The 24,175-nt window shown below is 37.2% G+C and overlaps 1 protein-coding gene across 1 annotated transcript in view; it reads right to left on the reverse strand.

Annotated features, from left to right (window-relative positions):
- Positions 1 to 24,175, reverse strand: part of LOC126273186 (murinoglobulin-2-like) — a 261,930-nt gene that overhangs the window by 67,681 nt on the left and 170,074 nt on the right. Inside the window, exons 17-21 of the mRNA XM_049976703.1 lie at positions 21,192 to 21,274; positions 17,407 to 17,522; positions 17,170 to 17,320; positions 15,588 to 15,826; positions 15,240 to 15,507 (exon numbers count right to left, since the gene is read on the reverse strand). Of these exons, the coding sequence (XP_049832660.1) occupies positions 15,240 to 15,507; positions 15,588 to 15,826; positions 17,170 to 17,320; positions 17,407 to 17,522; positions 21,192 to 21,274 (857 nt within the window). The remainder of the gene's footprint in view (positions 1 to 15,239; positions 15,508 to 15,587; positions 15,827 to 17,169; positions 17,321 to 17,406; positions 17,523 to 21,191; positions 21,275 to 24,175) is intronic.

Genomic DNA, 24,175 nt, shown 5'->3' on the forward strand with positions numbered 1-24,175 from the left:
AACAAACATTGTTTCATGCAGGTACAACAGAGCATACCGACCTCTGAATTTGAATATCCAAGAAATTTAAAGATATGACTAATAAGTTGAGATGTTAATTTATTTTGGACCTTGTCTCACCATCATTCTCCAAATCCCTCAACATGCTAACTAATCTTACACCCGCAGAAAGAACCCCTGTCCACCATCTAAAAACTGATTCCAACCTTATAATCCTAGCTGTGGACAAGGCTCCACCACTGTTGTTTTGAACCGTAAGGATTACCTAGTGGAAGTACTCCACCAGCTGTCAGATACTTCCATCTACAAACCCTGCCACAGTGACCACATTCCCGAAATCCAACAGAATCTCCAGTCACTATTCACATTCTTAGGACAACCCCAGAACCTCTCCCTGGATTCCATCTCTCTACTCACCCCTACCACTCCCTGCACTCCTACCTTCTACATGCTTCCTAAAGTCCATAAACCTAATCACCCAGGACACCTCATTGTGGCCTGTTACAGTGCCCCCACCGAGGGAATCTCTGCTCTCGTAGACCAACACCTTCAACCTATCACCTGGAACCTACCCTCCTATATAAAAGATACCAACCATTTCCTCCACCAACTTTACCACACGGAGCCCTGCTCGTCACTACTGATGCCACCTCCATGTACACTAACATTCCTAATTCCCATGGCCTTACCATTATTGAACACTACCTTTCCCAAGGCCTGATGGATTCCAAACCAACAACCTCCTTCATAGTCACCGTGACCAAATATATCCTCATCCACAATTACTTCTCCTTCGAAGGCATTACCTATGAACAAATCCGAGGTACGAATATGGGCACCCGCATGGCACCATCCTATGTCAACCTATTCTTGAACCACCTAGAGGAATCCTTCCTAAAAATCCAGAATCCTAAACCCCGCATCTGGTTCAGATTCATAGATGACACTATCTGGATCGAAGGTGAGGACACCCTATCCACATTTCTCCAGGACCTCAGCAACTGCTCCCCCATTTGCTTCACCTGGTTCTACTCAAACCCTCAAGCCACCTTTCTAGATGTTGACCTCCACCTCAAAGATGGCTACATCAGTACCTCCGTCCATATCAAAACGGCTAACCACCAGCAATATCTCCACTTCGACATCTGCCACCCATCCCATACTGAGAATTTCCTTCCATACAGCCTAGCAACCAAGGGTCATAGCATCTGCAGTGATGAGCAGTCCCTCTCAAAATATGCCAAGGGTCCCACTGAAGCCTTCACCTTCCAACCTTGTACAAAAACAAATCTCCCATACCTTATCCTTCCAGTCTCACACCACCCCCCAAAGTCCCACCATCTGGCCACAGAGGAGCATTCCCCTCATAACTCAGGACCACCCTGGACTGGAGCAACTAAATTACATTCTCCACCAGGGTTACAATTGCCTCTTGTTGTGCCCTGAACTGAGAAACTTCCTGCTCGCTGTCCATCCCAGCCCTCTCACAGTAATATTCCGCAGTCCACCAACTCTACACAATATACTCGTCCATCCTTACACAACCCCTGCTCCCAGTACTTTACTTCATGGGTCACACACCTGTAGTAGACCTATATGCAAGACCTGTCACATACATCCTCCCACAACCACCTACTCCAGTCTGATCACTAACATCACCATACCATCAAAGGCACGACTACCTGTGAAACCAGTCATATGATCTACAAGCTAAGCTGTAACCACTGTGCTGCATTCTATGTAGGCATGAATGGCATGAATGGCCACGGACAAAGTGTGGCAAAGAAACAAGTTGACCACCCTGCTGCTTAACATGCTGCCAAACATTATATCCTTCATTTCAGTGACTACTTCACAGCCTATGCCATATGGATCCTTCCCTGCAATACATCTTATGTTCCCATAACCCTCCTGGCCTCAACCTGTCACTGTACTCACCCATCCAGCCTCTACCCTGTTCCCATTCCAGTATTACACAGCCGTCATTCCACCATCACACCAAGTCTTTTTAGTTCTCTCCTTTTCCACAACTTTCCCCCCCCCCCCCCCCCCCCACACACACACAACTCTCCCCTGCCCACCATCTAACCTGCAGCACTTCACTGTCTGCCACCCCACCATACTATCCCTCCCCCTCCCCACCCCAGCCTCCTACATTCCCCCACCCAATTGCCACTCCCATCATGCACTGGTGCTGCTGCTCGCAGTCTCGTTTCAGTTGCCTTAGATCGCAGTTGAGCATCTCCGCTAGATGGTGAGTAGCAACTTTCTTTTTCATAATATTCTTATTTTGCAGTTTGCCTGACTATGTCTGTGGACAATATACTTCTTTTTCCTCAGCATAGGGGGACACAGCACTCAAACTAACAATATTTTAAAATCTTGTTCATGACTGTGAAAGATAAAGCTTCTACAACAAGGTCTGATTCAACATCACATTGCTTTACCCGGCATGGTCCTGTTGGAGATGGTATGGCCTACCCTTCCTTAGACTTTCAAACTGATTCAGTTGCAAGTGGGCCAACAGTTAACCATTCTCACATGCAAATGAAGAGACAAGTGACAGAAAAAATCAGTAGACTAACTGAGGATTGACCCCAGACATTAAAATCCATCACCCTGACACTTAACTACATCATATATGTCATAGCTGGACATTTACTGACTTACTATTTGCCATGAACAATGCTCAAAACTAATTGTAGGGGCCTGTTAAGTATAGAAGTCATTACGTCCTTGGAAAGGTCTCCTCAAGCTGTACAGTGAACTGCTCAGTATAATATTTATCAAAGAAGATTGTTCCAAAACATAGCAGAGAGTCACAATATGATTCATGTGCAAGAATTTTGGTCTGAATAAAAGACAGTGAAAAATACTTTCAGGTGCAAAAGCTGTAGGATATTTTGATCACAGTATCCATGTGTTCATTTGACTTCAATCTGTTGTATGTCTGGACACAAAGAAACTTTGCAGGGGAGTTTACATCTAACAAATAATTAATCAATTGTACTTATTTACACAACTTGTAAATGAGTCAGTGTTATTAGTTTGGAAGTAAGTACTAAGCCACTTATTGTGAAACAATGTGCCCTTTGAGACATTACCCTGCACATGTCTGCTATGTCTGAGTTTGAGCCATTTATAGGTATACATGTGCTAAGGTAAACATTACAGTGTCTGAAAGGCCTTTAATTAGTTTGTAAGCTCATTTACGCAGATTATAAAAAAGAATAACATGGCACATTTTATGTTTCTCTACACTGAGAGTTCTATTTTAGCTCTGAGATGCGCCCCATTAATGTGAGCTGCTCTTATATCTTATGGAGTAAAGCCTCTGGTCATGCAAGTGTGGTACACCATTAATACAATAATCACTTAGTGGCCAGAGTAAAATTTTGTGACCCAGATAATACCTGTTATGCACTGCATCAAAATAACTTCAGTGACATAAAATATTATTTTAAGTATAGAGAAGTTTATATTTTTTGTAAGCAAGGCATATTTAGAGTTCATGAAACATGAAATGGCGTGTGATGAGGGCCTCCCGTCGGGTAAACTGCTCGCCTGGTGTAAGTCTTTAGATTTGACGCCACTTCAATGACTTGCGCATTGATGGGGATGAAATGATGATAATTAGGACAACACAACATCCAGTCCCTGAGTGGAGAAAATCTCTGACCCCTCCGGGAATTGAACCTGTGCCCTCAGGATTGACAGTCTGTCACGCTGACCACTCAGCTACAGAGGTGGACTTTAGAGTTCATGATGCTAAGTTATTTGTGTACAATTTGTCAGATTTTACACAAAATACAAAATTAAAATTAGCTGCTTCACTTATCAATCAGCAGAATCCTAGTGCACATCTGAACAGTTTTATTGGAAATAGCAATAAAAAAATCAACAGTTAACATACAGACATTTATTTTCTCACATTTATAAAATATGCAAGTTGTAACAAAGAAAGTACAGCCAGGCTTTCCAAATATACTCCACACATAATGAAGAAGAATTTATATATATGTAGAGAAAGGACTGCAAATGCTCTACTGCCATGTTAGGAATCATCCTCAGCAAGTCTTCATAGTACACTAACCATGAGACATACACAAGAACAGAACATTTAAGTATATCACAATATAGTATTCCTTATATGAAATGTTTGTACTGCCCTCTGTTAGCATAGATTCATGCATTAGCCTGTTATAATGGATCCTGGATCGGCTGATGGATCCCTGGAGTAATGTTTATGGATTCACAATCTTCCACAATATGGGTATGAAGACTCTGCATCTTCATCTGAGATTTGAGGTGTAAGAGCTTTTACATGATGACAAAAATAAAATTTTAGTGGGTTAAGTCTGAAGAATGTGGAGCAAGAAATTGGTCAACCTCCCACTATCCATGCTGAACACTAATAAACAGTTATGTTCTCACCTTGTTCATAATTATCACTTAAACAATTGACACTACATGTAAGTAATGCAATGGAGTAAATCACATGTCAACGTGAAAAGGAACACAAAACATTCATGGTGATTCTAATAATCACATTTTAATCATATATAACCAAGAACAGTTGATGAAAGAACGTGTTTTGTGTAGTCTGCTGCTATGTTCTGTTACTACATGTTTCTCATGTTAATGTACTATGAAGAGTTGTAGAAAATCAGTTATAACATAGAAATAAAGTGTTTTTAGACCCATGTCCACACAACGTATTTTCTTCTTCTATGTGAGAGGATTTTGTACTGAAAGTTTTGCTATTTATTTTTGTTGGACATTGTATATTAACCAGTATATCTGTATATACAGAATATAACTATATGTCACTACCCACCCACAGAGCTGTGTCAACACACTACTTCCAGGATTCAGGGATGTGAGCCTGCCTGAGATTGAACCCACCTTACTGATTAATTATGGGGGCTGGTGAGCCAGCTAGCCTGGACATCATTTTTAGAGAATTTCTGACATCCAACAAAGTAAATACTGGTCTTGTACTCAAATCCTATCTCAGATACATGATATGCAAACATCTGGAAAGTGTTTTCACATTTTAGCATATGACTAACTCTAGAGGCAGACAGGTGGCATACACAAAGTTCATCCTGTGGGGATGTGGTGGCACCAAGACACTAATTTTTACTAAAAATGCTAGAATCCATATAACAGTGCTGACAGTGTAGAGAAACAGGAAATGGCAAAGAACAAGAATAAGAAGATGATAATTACATATCATTATACAGGCCACCATACACCACACTACATTATCACAATCACTGTTGCTTGCTCGGAGTTCTCTATCTGTTTTCAGTTCTGGTGCAGGTACAGGCATTATAAATTATGTATAATTAAATGAGTCAGTGCCATCAGTAACAGGACACTTAACTCAGAAACACAGAACAGGATTAATGAGGATCTTGTAAAGTGTCATAAAAGCATGGGGTTTTGAAATATACTTAACATTCATAGGTAAATATTGCACAGTAAATTCCAAGGAGAGATATGTTTACTTAATGCTGAATATCCACACAATTGTCAGTTTTGTAGTGGTGGTATGCTGTGATTATATACTTTATTCGCGACTGAATCCAAACAACTGGTATATTCATTTAATCTTTTGGGACAAACTACTGCATAAATTAAATTAATGTAACATACTTTTATGAAATAAGAATATCCGAAGAATTTCTCTACAAAATTTATACTTTTTTGTGGTCTCATAATAATGAATATGGTTGTTTAAGTTTGATGATCAGCATATGACTTTAGGGAGCAGATGTATACATTATGAGGTCTGACATGAAATGTCAGTAATGTGTCAGAATGGTGGATCTATGTTCTACCAAAGGCTTCTCGCTCACAGGCATTGAAACAGTGAAATTAGTGAAATGAGTTAGAAGTTATTTTCATTTTTATTAATGAATGCTAATACTGAATATTTCAGTTTTGATTACAAACATTCAAAATTCTACACAGCATATCCCAGTTCCCTTAGGACTGTGGCTATAAAAAATAACAGTCCTGGATTATGTTCGTGTTTAAAACAGTCATTGTAGTCATTTAGTACTGCAGTACAATTTTCTTGGATGTCTTTAAATGCATCATAACACTGTCCTTTCACTGCCAACTTCAACTTGGGGCACAACCAGAAGTCAACTGGGGCCAGAAATGGTGAATACAGTGGGTGATCCAGCACTGTGATCCATTTTCTGTCCAAATGCTCATGCACAATCTTCACTTTATGGGCTGGAGGGCTGTAGAGAAAAAGCCATCAGGAACCTATCTCTCCAAGTTCAGGCCAAATCTGATGAATTCATAATGTCCACAAACACAGAACCTAACACTAAACTTGACATTGCCCCACGGCTCCGCTGCCATTTTTCTATGAACGTCAGACATGTAGTGTTAAATTCATGGTCAGTATGCCTACAGTAGGGATGCTAGTGCTCAGATCTTCTAGGTAGCTGTTGTTGAAACTTCAAGGTTCATAACACCACAACCTGCCAAAGAGATAGCATTTTGGTTTTGAATTTCACACAAGCAGTCCTGGCAGAGTTTGGATGAACTGTGTATGGTAGCAAGCCTACAAGACCAACTACAAACATTTTATTTCATGTAGTATGCTAAAGAAAGAAAGAGACATATGGCACTGTAGGCTGCGGGATCCTACAGGTCAGTTTAAGCCAGTCAGTTATAGTGTGGTGACATGTTTGTGTTGTACAATGATGAAAAAAGGGAGAAGTTGAAACCTAGTGCTTACAACTGGCCAACTTCTCCTGAATAGCATCAAGATTACTTACTTGATTATAGATATTTTTCACTGGTCCTTTTTTCCATAAGTTTATAGCCTAAAAAAGCTTGTATGGATGTTCTAACTAAGTTCTATAATTATGAACACAACACCAACACTTTAACCTATTGCCAGGTTTGTTTTTATCATGAGTGATGATCAGTTCTTAATAAAGTAACTGAAGCAATTATTAGTTTGTATCTTATCACTGAATAACTCAAGCAAGTAAACCTAATTATTGATATCAGGAGATAGTAAAATAACCCAATGGGAGTTATAGAACAAGTTCATAACTAACTTTACCAACACATAATTTTCACAAATTGCTGATTATGTGCTTACGGAATTTTTATTTTTTAATTATTGAAATTTTCCCCTTTACAAAGGTTTTTCTCCAATATAACAAATACCCAGAAATTATTACATATGTTACATAAGATCTTAATTTACCTCCTCAAGATATCCCTCCACGCATTTCAATCTTATTTATCTTCTTCATCTACACTAAGTCTTCTCATTGTTAATTACACATTTTGGAGCCAGGTGGTCATAAGGAGACCTCTTCTCTTCTTTCTATCCAGTTCCAAGTCCAGTAGCATTTTTGGTATTCTTACTTCCTCCGCTCTTCTTACATGCTTGTATCATTGTAACTTCCTTCTATCCATTGTGACATGCATTCTTCCTCTTTCTTCCATGCTCTTTATTATTTCATCATTTCTTATTTTCTCCTCTCCAGAAAATTCTTGTTGATCTTCTACATAAGTCCTTTTCTGCTGCCTGCAGTTTTTTACATGTTTCAAATTAGTAGCTCTAGTCTCCACTCCATACATAGCTATGATTTCTAGTATCTCTCCACTCCATACATAACTAAGCTCTCTAATTCCAATTTATATATGATGCTTTTGGTTCGATTTATTACATTTCTGCTCCACAAGATTGAGTTGAGCAACCCAATAACCTTCATCCCACGGCCAATTCTTTTGTTAGTTTCTCCCTCTGATGATTCCACATAACAGAAAGTACTAACCTTCTTAATTTTCTTTCCCTCTATGTGTACGCCATCCGGATCATTAGTGAGGTATTCTGTTTTCTGATAATTACTCTTCAATCCCCAGTTTCTGTATTCCATTGCTAACTGGTTACAAATATTATCTGCATCCTGCCCATCTTGTGCTATAACTACTTGATCAGCAGCAAAAGTAGGTGATGTAAATAAATTCCATCTTTAATTTCTAGCCCCATTCCATTGCATTTATGAGACCATGTCTTAAGACTTACATCTATATAGATTTTAAATAATGATAATAATGATGATGTGTGTGTGTGTGTGTGTGCGAGTGTACACCTGTCCTTTTTTTCCCCTAAGGGAAGTCTTTCCGCTCCCGGGATTGGAATGATTCCTTACCCTCTCCCTTAAAACCCACATCCTTTCATTTTTCCCTCTCCTTCCCTCTTTCCTGACGAAGCAACTGCCAGTTGCGAAAGCTCGTAATTCTGTGTGTGTGTTTGTGTGTTTTGTTCATGTGCCTGTCTGCCGGCGCTTTCCCGCTTGGTAAGTCTTGGAATCTTTGTTTTTAATATAGATTTTAAATAATGTTGGTGACTTGGGGTAGCCTTGTAATCCCTTGCTTGTTCTAAATTTCTGTGCAAGTGTACTACCAATTTTCACTTGACATATGTTATCTTTATATATTTCTTGTATTATTTTAATTAAATGACCCTTTATGTTCACCCTTGTAATGCTCTCCAAAGTAGTTTTCTAGGGACAGTATCATACACTTTTTTTAGATCTATGAATATTAATTCTATGTTTTTTGATCTTTCCCTATGTTTCTCTAAGATCTGTCATAATGTGAAAATAAGGTCTACACATGATCTACCAGCTGTGAAGCCACATTGTTCTTCCTGGGTTTCAAAATTTATTTCCAGCTTATTCTTAATTATTTTCCCATACATTCTGTTTACTGTGTTTATAACACATATTCTTGTTGGTTCTAGCAAATTTTGCGACAGTTCTAGCAAATTTTGTGACCCCTTCTCTTAAATATGGTATTAATGTAGCGCAACTTCAATTTCTTGGGAAGTGAATCTCCATGTAATATTTTATTGAATAACCATGCTATTAGTTTCACAGTTTTGTCACCACCATATTTTAAGAACTCCAGATTGATTTGACTGGTCCAGGTGATTTACCATAATTTCCTGTTCTTAACACCTTACTCACCTCACTTTGTAAAATTAGGATCTCCTCCCCTTCCAGTTCCTTTTCTTTCCTGTTCCTTTTTTTTCTCTTCTCCTTAATAACTTCTGGAAATATTCTTCCCATTCTTTTGGTGCTGCCAGTTGTAGATTGGATTTGGCTTTCGTCTCTTGTCAAAGTCCTTTAATACTGACCACACTTCTTTCACTCTCCCAAATCCTAGTTTGTTATTGGCACTTATGGAATTCACACTCGAAAATGTTTATCTCATTACCAATTCATCAAAGTTTGTGGGCATAACTGTTTCTCAATTACAAGTTCACATGAAAGTTACAACACCATAGGCGAGTCCCACACACATATCTGTCCATCAAAAACAAATAATCTAGCACTTTTAGTACATTCTAGTGAAGACAATATGATGACATGAGCAGTAGGCTAGACAGTCACAAACTTTGTTAGAGATATTAATCAAGTTATTGAAACTCACAGACTTTTTCATAGATGTTAGCATGCCAATTTCCAAGCAGTAAATGTTCTTATAGTTGTTAATTGTGTGCTTGCTCAATGTGGACTCTCACAAAAGAATTAACAAAAAGTGACTTACTACATAATGTTACTTTGATGACTGCCCAGCCCAAAATTAAGATTTTTGGGTTGGGTGGAATGTATAAAGATTGGTGGAATATATTTTATGATTTCAGTGATTATATATTAGTTAATAAAATTGCAAGGGCAATAGTCAGACATGTTGTACCATATATTTCTTCCAACAATAAACTGGTTTATATAGATTACAACTTGTTGGGAAAGTATTAAATCTTAAGATTAACACACTGTATGCCTGCACAGCAGATTCCCTACCTTTATGTAAAATTTACATGTTCACAACTTTGTTCAAAAAAATGGTTCAAATGGCTCTGAGCACTATGAGACTTAACATCTGAGGTCATCAGTCCCCTACAACTGAGAACTACTTAAACTTAACTAACTTAAGGACATCACATACATCCATGCCAAACCTGCGACCTAATGGCCGCGCAGTTCCGAACTGAAGCACCAAGAACCGCTCAAAATTTTGTTAACTGATTCAAAATCTTAATTAGTGCTAGATAAACAAAGACACTACCCAATGCAGAAAAAATAGGGCAATAGAAGTATGAAGTCAAACCTGAGACTTAACAAGCTGAGGAGCTCAAATAATGCAAGTACTTTTGAATATGGGCATACTTTAATAAAAAATATTATCCAAGTTAATTAGGCCTTGGAAAAATTAAATTAGTTACTGGGAAGAGCGAAATTATGGCTATGAAAGGGTGAAATTAGGGCTATTCAACTAGCCATTCTCTTAAAACCTGGAGGCAAAGCAGGATGGTAGTGAGGTCACATATGCTGAAATGCCAAAAACAAGATTAGGAAATAGGCAATATTTGACAAATAGGATAGAGAACTTGTAGAAAAGAATGTAAATGAAGCTGATGAAAAAATGTACAGATAATAACATAAATCAAACAAAACTGAATAAAAAGTTGAGAGAAAAGAAAGAAATCTAGAAGTGTGATGAATAGATCTGAAATCAACTAAAACCATTAAGAGATAGTATGGAAGAGCAAAGTATAAGCCATAAGAAAATGTCCATGATGTGAAAACAGAAGTGGATGTGGAATGTGAAGAAAGAACGAGTTGGAAAATGGAAAGTGGTAACACTAAGGACATAAATACATCATTGGAATAATAGGAGCATTTGCAAATAGTACAGAAGTTATAAACAACAACAAATTAGCTGAAGAATATGGGAAAATGGAGGAGAAAAGCATATCATTTTTTGTAAAGAAAGAAAAGATAGAAATGACAAGAAAATAAAAAAAATATTTGCAATTTTGTGTTAGTAAAGACCCATAAAAAATTGAAGGAAACTAAGTCAAGAAGTTCAAAATTTGTCAAGATATGCAGAATAACATTTGTGGTGGGACACAAGCCACATCCAAATGTCTTTTATGTATTACATGCACAGTTAAAGTGAAAAACCAGGTATATGAATATTGTGGATCTCCAACCTTATAAAATAAGAAGAAATCATAACAAAATTGGGACTGTTACAAGGGATATGCAGAAAGTAACAGATGGTTTGTTCTACCACTGTAGTGGGCTGGGACACAGCGGCCTTCTTGGTGCCATAACATTCTACACTCAGTATGCAACCAGAGAGGGTAGTGTCTGGTCTGTGTCTCTGCTACTTTGTTTTCTGTAACATGTTGAAATGTGTGCTGCAATAGAAAACCTGCCACTTGTATGATCTGTAAATAGGATTTTGTTGACAAAAAACTGCAAACCTATTGAAATTTATCATGATCTTTGTGGTGTGTATGGAAAATGTATAATGAGTGAAGGCCGAGTATGGTGTTAGTGCATTGATTTTAAAAATGGCCATGTCAATGTTCAAGATGAAGACCACAGGGGTAGGCCTAGCCTTGTGACTAATAAACTATGGGTGAAAGTCAACAATAACATTCATAAAAATCAGTGTTTTACAAATACAAAAATTTTACAACAGTTCCTTCAAATTTCACAGAGTTCATTCCTAGATGGGTTCTCAAAATCATAACTGAAGACCACAAAAAACAGATTACAAGAAAAATGATTAAAAAAATATACATCTTATTGTGTCCGTGGATGAGACTTGAGTGAAGCATGTCAGTTGTGAAGCAAAAAGGCAATCGATGGAATGGGGACACACAAATTCTCCTAAGAAACAAAAGAAGTGTTTACAAACACTGTCAGCAAGAAAGATCAAGACTACCATGTTTTGAGATTCTAGGAGAGAGATTCTCATTTATTTCCTTGAATGTAGCACAACAATCAACTCAAGACAGTTATTATCAAACACTGACAAAGTTAAGGTGGGCTATACAAAACAAGTATCAGGGAAAATTCAGTACAAATGCTTTGTTTTATCACAATAAAGCACATCCACATATGGCCAATCATACCCAAAAGCTCCTATATCATTTTAGGTGGGACATGTTTGATCATCCACTACAAAGCCCAGATTTGGTGCTGAGCAATTACCATCTCTTCCCAGCAATGAAGACATAGCCTGCTGCACAGCACTTTGATACTGACACTGAACAACATGCCGGTTACCAGCAGTTGCAATCGTAGGTAACAGATTTCTACAGAGACATTACTGAGAAACTTGTGCCAAATACGATAATTGCCTCAATTCAAATGGTGATTATGTAGAGAAATAGGTTAAGTGTGTTCCTTTAAAATGTGTATAGTGAAATTTGCTTTTTCCATTTTATTATTTTTTATTTCAAAACTTCTGTTACTTACTGGATAGCCCTCATATAAAAGTGCAGAACAATGAAAATTTAATTTGGGATCCTGCAAAATAAAAATAAAACTTGATCTGTTTGGCCACATGAAAATGTGAATATACAAAGTATGACACAGAACTGGTGATCAACAGAAGAAAGAGATTAAATGATTGTACATTTAGAACAATGAGGAAGTTTTTTTGTTTTGTGTGTACACTGACCCATTATTTTTATGAACAGCATACTAATGTATAGTTTTCTTCTATATATTCTGAACAGTGTATTGGATTTAGTTATTTCACATGCAGCAATTATCTAAAATATGGCCGCATCATAAAACAGAGTAACATTTGTGTAGGAGTGCAGCAAAGAACATGCAATAACTCACATCTAGGATAGCATGTGTCAGCAGCTGTGTACTGCACAGTAAAATCAGTAAAGTGGCTGGTGGGTGGGCCAGAGGTAGCTCACATAGATGTTGCTTATGGCAGATGTGACATTGTACTGTTTAAGTGAAGGTGTGGATGGTACCCACTGCAAGTCACATTACACCCCAGTGTTTCAAAATTAATTATTTAAAATGTGTGTGACAATTATCTGTAGTCAAGTGATTTCTTTTACAACAGGTAGATTTTGTTTTGCTCTTTTGGTGTTCCTTACACATTCCTCAGACATACTAAATACACACTAAATATAGGTTTCTCTTAAATAAATACACTGAGGTCTGAGACATCTTTAAGAACTACACTATGTGAAGGGTATGTTATTTCTCTGGAAAATTGTCAACAATAGTGATTAACTTTAGTATAGGTGAATTTTTGGCTCAACTATAAAGATTAATGCTGATTCTGTATGTTAAAACTACCTCCTTCTTAAATTAAGAATTTGAGAACATGTTAATTTTTTAGTATCTTTTCTAATTGCTTGTGATGCACAGTATTTTTATGAATCTTAAATGCATTCTGTATAACTGATGAATATTGATATTTTTACATTTGAAATGTTGAAAGTTTTGACATGCAGAGTGTTTGAACATTGCAAATGAATAGTTTTTGGAATGTCAAATTAATGTTAATTTTGAATTTGTACAATTTTATGATACTCTTAGTGCTACAAAACTTTGTAAAACTATTGTAAGATCTTTACATGTAGGTACAGATGGGTGGCAATGTGAATGCATTGTGTTGTTCATAGTAAATTCTCAGTGCATGATTAAGAGAGGAGAGCACCATTTCTTGCAGTTTAAGATTTTTGGCTCTGTGGAGTCTTTTTATTTTAAATTTTAAATTTCTTATGGTTAACAGACAAATTTTTCTATTATATATTTACTTTTTACTTCCAAGAAAATGTTTCTCATAATCCTGAAGTGGGCAGGATGTAAGGGTACAGATAGCAATACCAGTACTACCTCATATCTTACCCTTACCATCTATCTGGACCAAAGCTCACAGTTGAAGCAGAAATACCTTGTCAATAAGGAAGGGGATGAGCTTTTGACATATGCAAGAAAGGCATGCAAGCAGAGTGAGGTCATACAGTATATACGTAAAATTTGGGTGTGACCCTACTGGAAAGCACAGTATTGCAAAGTAGTTAGTCTTAAGTACAATTATGCCTTAAGAACCAGTATTTTCTTTGTGGCAACTGGGCAGAAGCAATAGCTAACTTGCATGACAAAGTGAACAGTGATTGCGTTCATGTAGCTAAGTGAGCTGTGAGATGAATGTAGAGAGCATATTCATGAACTGAAGATATAATAAACTCACTGTTAACTAAAATTTATTTCATTCAACAATCCTTACCCACCACAGTATAATTTGCTGGGAAAGATTATCGAAGAGAGGAAGCCTTTCAGTTGAGAGGACACATGTCACAGCATCACTTAAGCATAAAGTCAGGTAATATAATACATGTGCCTCAGGCATAAGTTTGTTTGCACATATTGTTCTTACTAAAGCTCAATATTAATGGCTTACTTTCAGTGGTTGTAATATTTCTGATGTCCTAAATGGTTCGGAAATTACAGTTACATGCTGTTGTTGAGGAACCCACGTAGACTGTACATGCTTTCAAAACACTGGAGTGAGTCAGTTGGTGGTTAGCGAATGAAGGGTGACAGTTAAGCTGTATCCAAGAAGTGCAGACAAAAGTTAATTTTGAAGTATAATGAGTTCAGAAGCAACAAGGAAAAGTATCTCAGCTGTGTTTGTGATTAAATATTCACGTGAAGTATTTTGAAACAAAAGTATGTACAATAATGAGTTTTGAGGAGGTCAAAGATGTGCATGGGAAGCCATTAGCAGCATAGGCAAATTAATTTTTTACATTTCTATGTAAAAAAGGTTGAACACTGGAATTTTTCTTGAACTGTTCAAGGTGAAGTAACTAAATAAGTGAAAAAAACTAACTTACATGGCTAAGCAAGATGAGTTATGTTGGGTTGAGGCAGGATGACATGGGACCATAAACCTGCTACTAGTGAGCAAATAAACTGTCTTAATCTGAGTGAATGTTATGATTTCAGAACACGTATTAAATATAGTTCTCTAAGCGTAAGCATGCACTGCACATGTTGGTTTAGGCATGCAGTTCAATTAAATAGTCATCGACTTACCTGATGTAACACACCCCTTTCACTTGCCCAATTTCTGTAAATTTCCATGAACACTTTACTTTAATTATTTAAAAAACACAGACTGGGGTGATTAACAAGCCATGAGAGCACAATAATTTTACCTTAATATTATTATTTTTCTTCTCAAATCTCTGAGCAATAATTGTCTGCCATTGTTTGCAGTGCTTTTCAACTTTACAAGTATACATTACTTTCAGAGTTACAGTCTCCACACACGTGAAGTTCAAGATTATAAGTATCATCATATAAATCACACCTAATTATAAGTCTATATTTCATTGAAAGTCATACCTTGTTTCTCCCACCACAACAGATCCTGTTGAGTTAAAGCATTTCCCATTAAGTGGCGCAGTGACTCTGTTGCCAATACTCTTTCCTCCAGCAAAGAAAATGCATAGGTTGTAAGAGCCAATGAATAGACATCCAGCTCTTGGTCACCTCTTAGACAATAGAGAGCATTTGAAGTAACAGCAGGTGATAGGGGGAGGCCGGCCTCCAGTAAGGAAACAAGCACATATGCAGTTAAGGCTGATGATGAACTTTCTTCTGATAAGCCTCCCTGCAGTTGAATTTAAGGGATTAAATAAATAATAACAACAGGAAATAGGTATTATTAATACTTTGATATCATTAAATTACCTTAATATCTTTTTGAAATACTTGCCCCACTAGGGGGAAACAACCATTCTCTAACTGCTTCTTAACTATCCAGTCTATGCTGACTTTTAAGTCATTTTCATCTATAAATACGTATTTTCTGGCTTGAGCAAATGATTTAACAACAAAAGCTGTCAGCCACATGGACCCACTTGGATCTGAGTCTCCAAACGCTGAGTAAGACCCATCAGTTCGACGATAATTGAGCTCACGCTGGTATCCTGCATGTGAAAAGTTCATCATTATTCTCCAGCTGTTAATGAAACATGACATTACAAAAAGTGCAGAAAATGTAACTTGATTATTCACAGGCAACCATAATGTCTTAGTGTCCAGAACTGATTTCATGTTCTAATCATACGAAAACAACAGTCTACATAAAAACTAATTTCTATAATAGAGGGAAACATTCCACATTGGACAAATATGTCTAAAAACAAAGATGATGTAACTTACCAAACGAAAGCGTTGGTATGTTGATAGAGACACTAAGAATTTTGTGTGTGTGTGTGTGTGTGTGTGTGTGTGTGTGTGTGTGTGTGTGTGTGTGTGTATGTGGTATGTGTGTGTGTGTGTGTGTGTGTGTGTGTGTGTGTGTGTGTGTTTGTGTTTGTTAGTGTCTCTATCAACATACCAATGCTTTCATTTGGTAAGTTACATCATCTTTGTTTTTAGATATAAAAACTTATTTAGAACTTTGTAACTAAATGTAAAACGTTTTTTAGAATAAAATGAGTTTTCTGTTTTCATACATGTGGAATATACACAAATGTGTTCTGATCACTTAAGCAAAAATGAATCTGATTAATTCCTACTGCATTGTGGCATTATATTTTTGTTGTTATGAATGCCAATTAGAGAGAAGATAAAATCCAAAGCCAGCACAAGGCAAACTCCTCTCCAAGAGCACCAAGCTGACTAAGGGGTACAAATTTTTAAAATGCTATTATCTAGCTACCAATTGGCAAGGTAAACTCATTCAACCATAAATGGGATATTAAAATACTAGGCTCTATATTTTAAAATGAAAATGAGCGTACGGCATTGTGGGCCGGGAGTCCCCCATTTGGGGAAGTTCAGCCGCCGAGGGCAAGTACTTGTTGCATTCGATGCCACATTCGGTGACTTGTGCGTCAGGGATGGGGATGCAATAATGATGAGAACAACACAACACCCAGTCCATGAACAAAGAAAATCTCCTGCCCCAGCCAGGAATCGAACCCAGGCCCCTTGGCATGGCATTTCGCCACCCTGACCATTCAGCTAATAGGGGCGGACTTATATTTTAATTAACATTAAACAGGCCAATTTATTGTAACAAAATGCATGCAGGTGTGTGTGTGTGTGTGTGTGTGTGTGTGTGTGTGTGTGTGTGTGTGTGTGTGTGTGTGTGAAACGCAATCAAATAACAACATACAAAGCAACATGTTTCATTAATATGTATCTTCTTCAGATAATTTTAATCTGAACACTCCATGAAGATTGTAGGTGCCAACTGAGTCAGCATTTATCGTTATTAGATGTAAATCTTCATATAAAAAACCAAAATTTGATCAAAACATACCTTTCCTCAAATTTTTCACAGCACTTTGTTTTAGGGCCAGATTCATCTGATTAGTTGCAGACATGTAGTTGATTATGAGCAAGTTTGGCACAAAAAGAATCATGTTTTGTTCACCACAACCCATTGGCATTTGAACCAGGTGCTCTAAATTCTAGAAGGAAAATAATAGAATGTCATCATTAGTATAATGTGATATAATAAAAACAGAATGCTGAACTATGACCAGCATGTACTGACATGCAACGTTGGAGCAAGCAGGTCACCAACGACTTTGATCTCAGCTCTGGCTGAATCCTCAACAATGTCTTGTGGTATTTCTAGATTCCACCTCACTACTGATTTTTGGGTAATATCTGAAACCAATTCATATTGCAATTACACATTTTGGTGAATCTTATCTTTAAGGCTAAATATTGTTCAACTCCTGATCAATATAGCCGTTATTGTGCATGAGGAAAATATTAATGCATATAAAATCTGTGTGAATCAGGCTGGCTAATTCACAGAATTACAACATTTATTTCATTAATGTTTAGGGGTAGAATAAAAATCTTACTTATCAGTTTTTTTACATAATTGTACATAACTACACACTTTAAAATAGTTAGATCTATGTTATATTAAGATTTTCATAATGAATCTTTCACTCTACATTGGAGAGTGCATTTTTCTAAAATTTCCTGGCATATTAAAACTGTGTGGTACATCAGGACTCAAAACTGGAATCTCGAATTTAGCAGGCAGTGCTTATTGACCTAGATACACAAGCACACAATTCCTGTTCAGCACACAGTTTTAATCTCAACTCAACTAAGCACCTTCATATCAGTGGAATGATTATACTCTACCCCTTCACTCAGAGCACTAAGGTGGCCCACTGGCTTGCTGAAAGTATAGGTCACTTGTGAGGAGCCTGTGATAGGACTGTAAGCTCTTGTACTGCTCACTGGTGAAAGACTATGGCAGAGGTATAGAAGCCCCATGACAGCCCGTATAAAATTCTCACACATAAGAAGTCCTCCACCACTGGCCTGAACAGTGCCATATCAGCAACCAAGATGCATCTCCTCATGCAGTTTCCATGAACTAGTTCTTGCATCAATACTGTCCTCTATGATTCACAGTGAACAGAGATAAATGTGTAGTGGATTTCACACACTATTGTGAGGACTTGGTTCTGGATGGCACGGCTGTTCACTAGATGTTATTATTGGTGCAATGAATTGGCAAGTGATTTACTACACCTCTGCACTTCTGTCTGTTGTTAATACTCATGACAGGTCAGCTATGACTCCCATCAGCAACATGTTGTTGTTTGTGACTGATGAATATATAATTATGGCTTTTCCCAAATCAAGGTATTCATGGAATGGCTTCAACATGTAGGCTTGTCACAAGTTCAGTGCCTACACAATCTTGAAAACTGATTGCTACACACCTCAAAAGCTCACAAGGTAGCCAATATCAAATGTGCCATTAGCATGTACCATTCATGAGGATGGTTAATACACATGTAACAACATCCTAATCATCTGACACACTGAAGTATTACATTTCTCATCATAAAAATATATCATCAATTATTGTTAAGGTTAAGTTATGAGACTCAGTGCCCAAACTGATTTTCCCTGAGGTCAGCTTCTGCCAGTTTTTCCATTCATCTGTAAAGAATTCATGTTAGTATTTTGCAGCTGTGACTTATTAAACTGATATTTCAGTAATTTTCACACCTGTCAACACCTGGTTTCTTTGGGATTGGAATTATTATATTCTTCTTGAAGTCTGAAGGCATTTTGCCTGTCTCATATGTCTTGCTCACCAGATGGAAGTGTTTCGTCATGGCTGGCTCTCCCAATGCTATCCGTAGCTCTACGGAATGTTGTCTACTCCCAGGGCCTTGTTTTGACTTAGGTCTTTCAGTGCTCTGTCAAACTCTCCACGCATTATCATATCTCCCATTTCATCTTCATCCACGCCCTCTTCCATTTCCATAATATTGCCCTCAAGTACACCACCCTTGTATAAACCCTCTATATACTCCTTCCACCTTTCTGTTTCCCTTCTTTGCTTGGAACTGGTTTTCCATCTGAGCTCTTGATATTCATACTGGTGATTCTCTTTTCTCCAAAGGTTTCTTTAATTTTCCTGCAGGCAGTGATATATGCCTCTACCTCCTTACATTTGTCCTCTAACCGTTCCTGATTAGCCATTTTGCACTTCCTCCCAATCTCATTTCTGGGATGTTTGTACTCCTTTTGTCTGTTTCATTTACTGCATTTTTATATTTTCTCCTTTCATCAATTAAATTCATTTGGAAGGCAGTGTGGAGGGTACAAATCGTACAGAGAGGCCAAGAGATGAATATGCTAAGCATATTCAGAAGGATGTAGGTTGCATAGGTACTTGGAGATGAAGAGGCTTGCACAAGATAGAGTAGCATGCAGAGCTGAATCAAACCAGTCTCTGGACTGTAGACCACAACAACAACAACAACAACAACAACAACAACAACACGAGACTCAGTCAGCCATTTATATTCCTGCTAAACACTGTCAAAAGTTATCAACCACACACCCTACTGCAGCTGTAGTATGATGTGTGAATCATAGCCAATGCTAAAAAAGTGGGAAGTGGGTGCACTGAGGAAACTAGATATAGCAAAAGTTCATCAGGGTGAGTGTCAGTGAAGAGTAAGAAAAATACTATGAAAGTTCCTAGTCATGAATAAATGGAGGAGAATGATGCTAAATAATAATAATAATAATAATAATAATAATAATAATAATGTAACAAAAAGAAAAAAGCAGTGTTGCAAAGATGCAGCATGTCCCTAACAGTCCCCAACCTTTCATAATTTAGTCCAACTCTTGTTTCGCTAGATGATTCCGATGGTAATGGATGTTGAAACAGCTAATAAAACTGAATTTTCCAGGTAGATTAAAACTATGGCCTAGATGGGGATCTGAGCTTTATCTTTGGTATTTTGGGATAATTTTGTACCATTGGTGATATTTGAGCAGCCCTCAGACTGATTCAAAGCTTCAACCTGCAGAAAGGTATAGTAACAGCTTAGGGATTAGTTACAGTTTGCAATTATTAATTTTTACAAAAACACTGTGAGCAGAACTAACCCTGCAAATAAAATGTACTAAAATATCTTGCCTGATAGAGAAGTCGAAAGGTAACTTTGGTGATGGTGAAAAGGATGGATGGTACACTTTATATAGAAAGTAGTTACATATTTTTCATTAAGAATGCTGGGAAAGGAAGTACTGACTTGAAATTACTTAGTATCAGACCTCTTACCATACAATACTCTTCCAAATCACATTAAATAGTAACTTTTTTTTTAGTTTTGAGTAACAAAATCTTATTTTCTAATACAAACAATCATTTAAACAGTAATTAGCTCCATGTATTACCTCTGGTTCCTAAAAATGCTTATGCATTTTTATGTTATGCTGGCTACCCAGCAAGAGTAGAGTTTCTTGGAGGCAGGGATGGCTTCTAGAGCGTCCACACCAAGTGTCAAGTATGCGTAATCAAACAACGGAATGTCCAAAATAAACTAACAACAATATGGAATGTTTAGTTTGTTACTTGTCATGTACATGAGGCATTGAGTCACAGACAGGCACAATAAAAAAGAATGCCAGAATTGTTCAGCTTATGGACTATGTCCTTCATCAGAAGTAGAAAACATACACATTCACAAAAGCACAACTCACACACATAAGGTCACTGTCATCTCTGGGCAGTAAATTTCTGATAGTACCTGTTATGAGATGAGTAGCAACTAGCATTTTGCAGCTCACCTCAAATACAGTGAAGTTGTGTGTGTGTGTTCTAGCTTCCTTTGTTAATGTGCTTCCCTGTGACTCAATGCCTTCTCCATGTAGTGAGTAGCAACCCATCTTTCTCAATACTGTTGTTGGACACTGTATGTATAATAGGAAGGGTTACCAGAGGGGGACAGAGGAATGACGATTTTATTTAATCCAAGAATAATTGAAAACACTTACTTTCAGAACAGATAAATGATGATTTAGTAATTTCCACTGGAAATCCTTCAGGCTCAATCAGGATAGGTTTCACAACAGTATCTCTGTGAACAGAAATGTATGCAAACTTCCTAGAACATGTTATATCACAGAACGTTAGGACAACCAAACTCAGATTTAGTGTTTATTTAGTCATTTCTTTACTTAAAATTAATAAACTCCAGAAAATATATTTAATTCTTATTTTTGATTAAAGAAAATAACATATGATCTCCAATTTATTAGTTGAGGCATTTGGGTTTCACCAGTTGTGGTCCAATTTGAAGGATTGTTGCCTATGACCAGATGGGACAATATAAGGTGATAATCAGGTTTTACAGATTTACCATTTGGAAGAAATTCATTTCTAACATTTCTCTTGGGCCTAAACCAGCCTCCATTCTGTCACATTGTAGGAAGTTAATTGAAAACATTTTTGTGAGTCACAATCAATTTTTACAGCATTCTACTCTGACCTGATTATTATTATCTGATGGTTCATGTGGCACAAAAATGCACATTTTCTCTTTGCCAAAGCCATATATTGACATTTGAAGTGCAGTCTGCCTGATGCAAGTATTTACTCTATTGTCCACCGTTGCTTAGCAGATTTTGTTTCCTCTTTTCATACTGATGGAACCTCTGTGTTCTCCCTGCCCGTATGTTCACCTTATGTGCACCCACACCCACAACACTATTGTCACTACTGCACAGTTTTCACCACATAACACATTTTTTATCTGTTTTGCATAATGGAAATCATAATTTGATATTGTCTCTCTCTCTTTAACTGCATCTTCAGGCAAAGATTAAAACAGCACAGTTTCATTCAAGGTTAGAACAGAATCATCTACTTCTGCATCTACACCTATATGCCACAAGCCACCTTATGGTGTGTGGCCGGGGTATTATGTGTACTACTGTCACTCTTTCCTTTTCCTATTCAAGCTGCATATGGGTTACAGGAAGAATGATTGCTGATAAGTCTCTGTGTGGGCTAGAATATTTCTAATTTTATGTCGATCTTTTTGTGAGTTTCATGGAGGAGGAAGCAGTATGTTGTTTGACTCTTCTTAGAATGAACGCTCTCAGAACTTTAACAGTACCCATACCATGATGCAGAAGCATCTACATCTACAATTACATCAATACTCTACAAACTACCAGTTATTAAGGTTTTTGCTGTTCCATTCATGTATGGAACTTAGGAAGAATGATTATCTGAATGCCTCAGAGCATACTGTAATTATTGTTATCTTGTCCTCATGATCCCTATGTAACTGATATGTAAGGGGTTATAGTATATTCCTAGAGCCATCACTTACAGTTGGTTGTTGAAACTTTGTTAGTAGCATATCTTCAAGGGTCTGCCAGTTTTTCTTCAACATGCCTGTGACACTCGCCCAGGGACAAACAAATATGTGGCAATACTTACTGCCCTCTGTATATGTTCAATATCACCTGTGAGTCCTATGTGGTATGGGCCTCACAACCTGAGCAATATTCTAGAATGAATCATATGAGTGATTTGTACACAACCTCCTTTGTTGACTGATTGCACTTCCGTGGTATTCTACCAACAAACCTAAGTCAACACCTACTGTACCCACAACTGAGCCAATGTGATCATTTCATTTCATATCCCTAGGAAGTGTTATACCTAGCTATTTGTATGAGTTACTATGTTTCTTCTTCTTCTTCTTTTTTTTTAAAAAAATCAAGATCTGACTAAATATTCATGCAGCTCCTTTCAGACAGTACTTCATTATACATAACTGCATCATCTGCAAAAGGTCTAAGGTTACTATCAATATTTTCCATAAGATCATTAATGTATAACATGAACAGTAAGGGTCCCAACACACTTTTCTGGGGCACACACAATGTTACTTCTACACCTGACTGTGACTCTCTACAGAAGATAAGATGATGCATCTTCCCTACCAAAAGATCCTCAATCCAAATATCCCATACAATCATACTTTTGACAATAAGCATAAGCGTGGTTCTGAGTCAAATGCTTTTCGGAAATCAATAAATACTGCTTCTACCTGACTGCCTTGACCCAAAGCTTTTAGTACATCATCTACATCTATATCTACATCTACATGGATACTCTATAAATCACACTTATGTGACTGTCAGAGGTTTCATTAAACCACGTTCACAATAATTCTCTATTATTCCAATCTCAAAGAGCTCACTGAAAAAATTAACAACTAAATCTTTCCAAGCAAGCTCTGATTTCCTTTATTTTAATTCAATGATCAGTTCTCACTATGCAGAAATCAACAAAATATTTTTGAATTTGGAGGAGAAAGTTGGGAATCAAAATTCCATGAGAAGATTCCACCACAACACATGCATTTGTTTTAATGTTCTCCACCCCAAATCCTGTATCGTGCCAGAGACACGCTCTCCCCTATTTCGCAATAATACAAAACATGCTGCTCTTCTTTCAACTTTCTTGATGCAATCTGTTAATCCCATCTAGTAAGGATCCCACACTGCACAGCAGTATTCCAAAAGAGGACAGACAAGCTTAGTGCACGCAGTCTCTTTAGTAGACCTCTTACATTTTCTAAGTGTTCTGCTAATAAAATGCAGTCTTTGGTTTGCCTTCCCCACTACATTTTCTGTGTTCTTTCCACATTAAGCTGTTCATAATAGTAATTCCTTGGTATTTAGTTGAATTTACAGCCTTTAGATTTGATTAATTTATTGTGTAACTGAAGTTTAATGGATTCCTTTGAGTACTCATGCAGATGACATCACACTTTTCATTATTTGGTGTCAATATTTACACCATACAGATATCTTTTCTAAATCGTTTTTCAATTTGTTTTGAGCTTCTGATGATTTTACAAGATGATAAATGACAGCACCATCCGCAAACAACATAAGATGGCTTCTCAGAGGTCTCCCAAATTGTTTATTTAGAGAAGAAACAGCACAGGACCTATAAC

Source organism: Schistocerca gregaria, chromosome 5 (assembly GCF_023897955.1).
Source record: "Schistocerca gregaria isolate iqSchGreg1 chromosome 5, iqSchGreg1.2, whole genome shotgun sequence".
Taxonomy (NCBI): domain Eukaryota; kingdom Metazoa; phylum Arthropoda; class Insecta; order Orthoptera; family Acrididae; genus Schistocerca; species Schistocerca gregaria.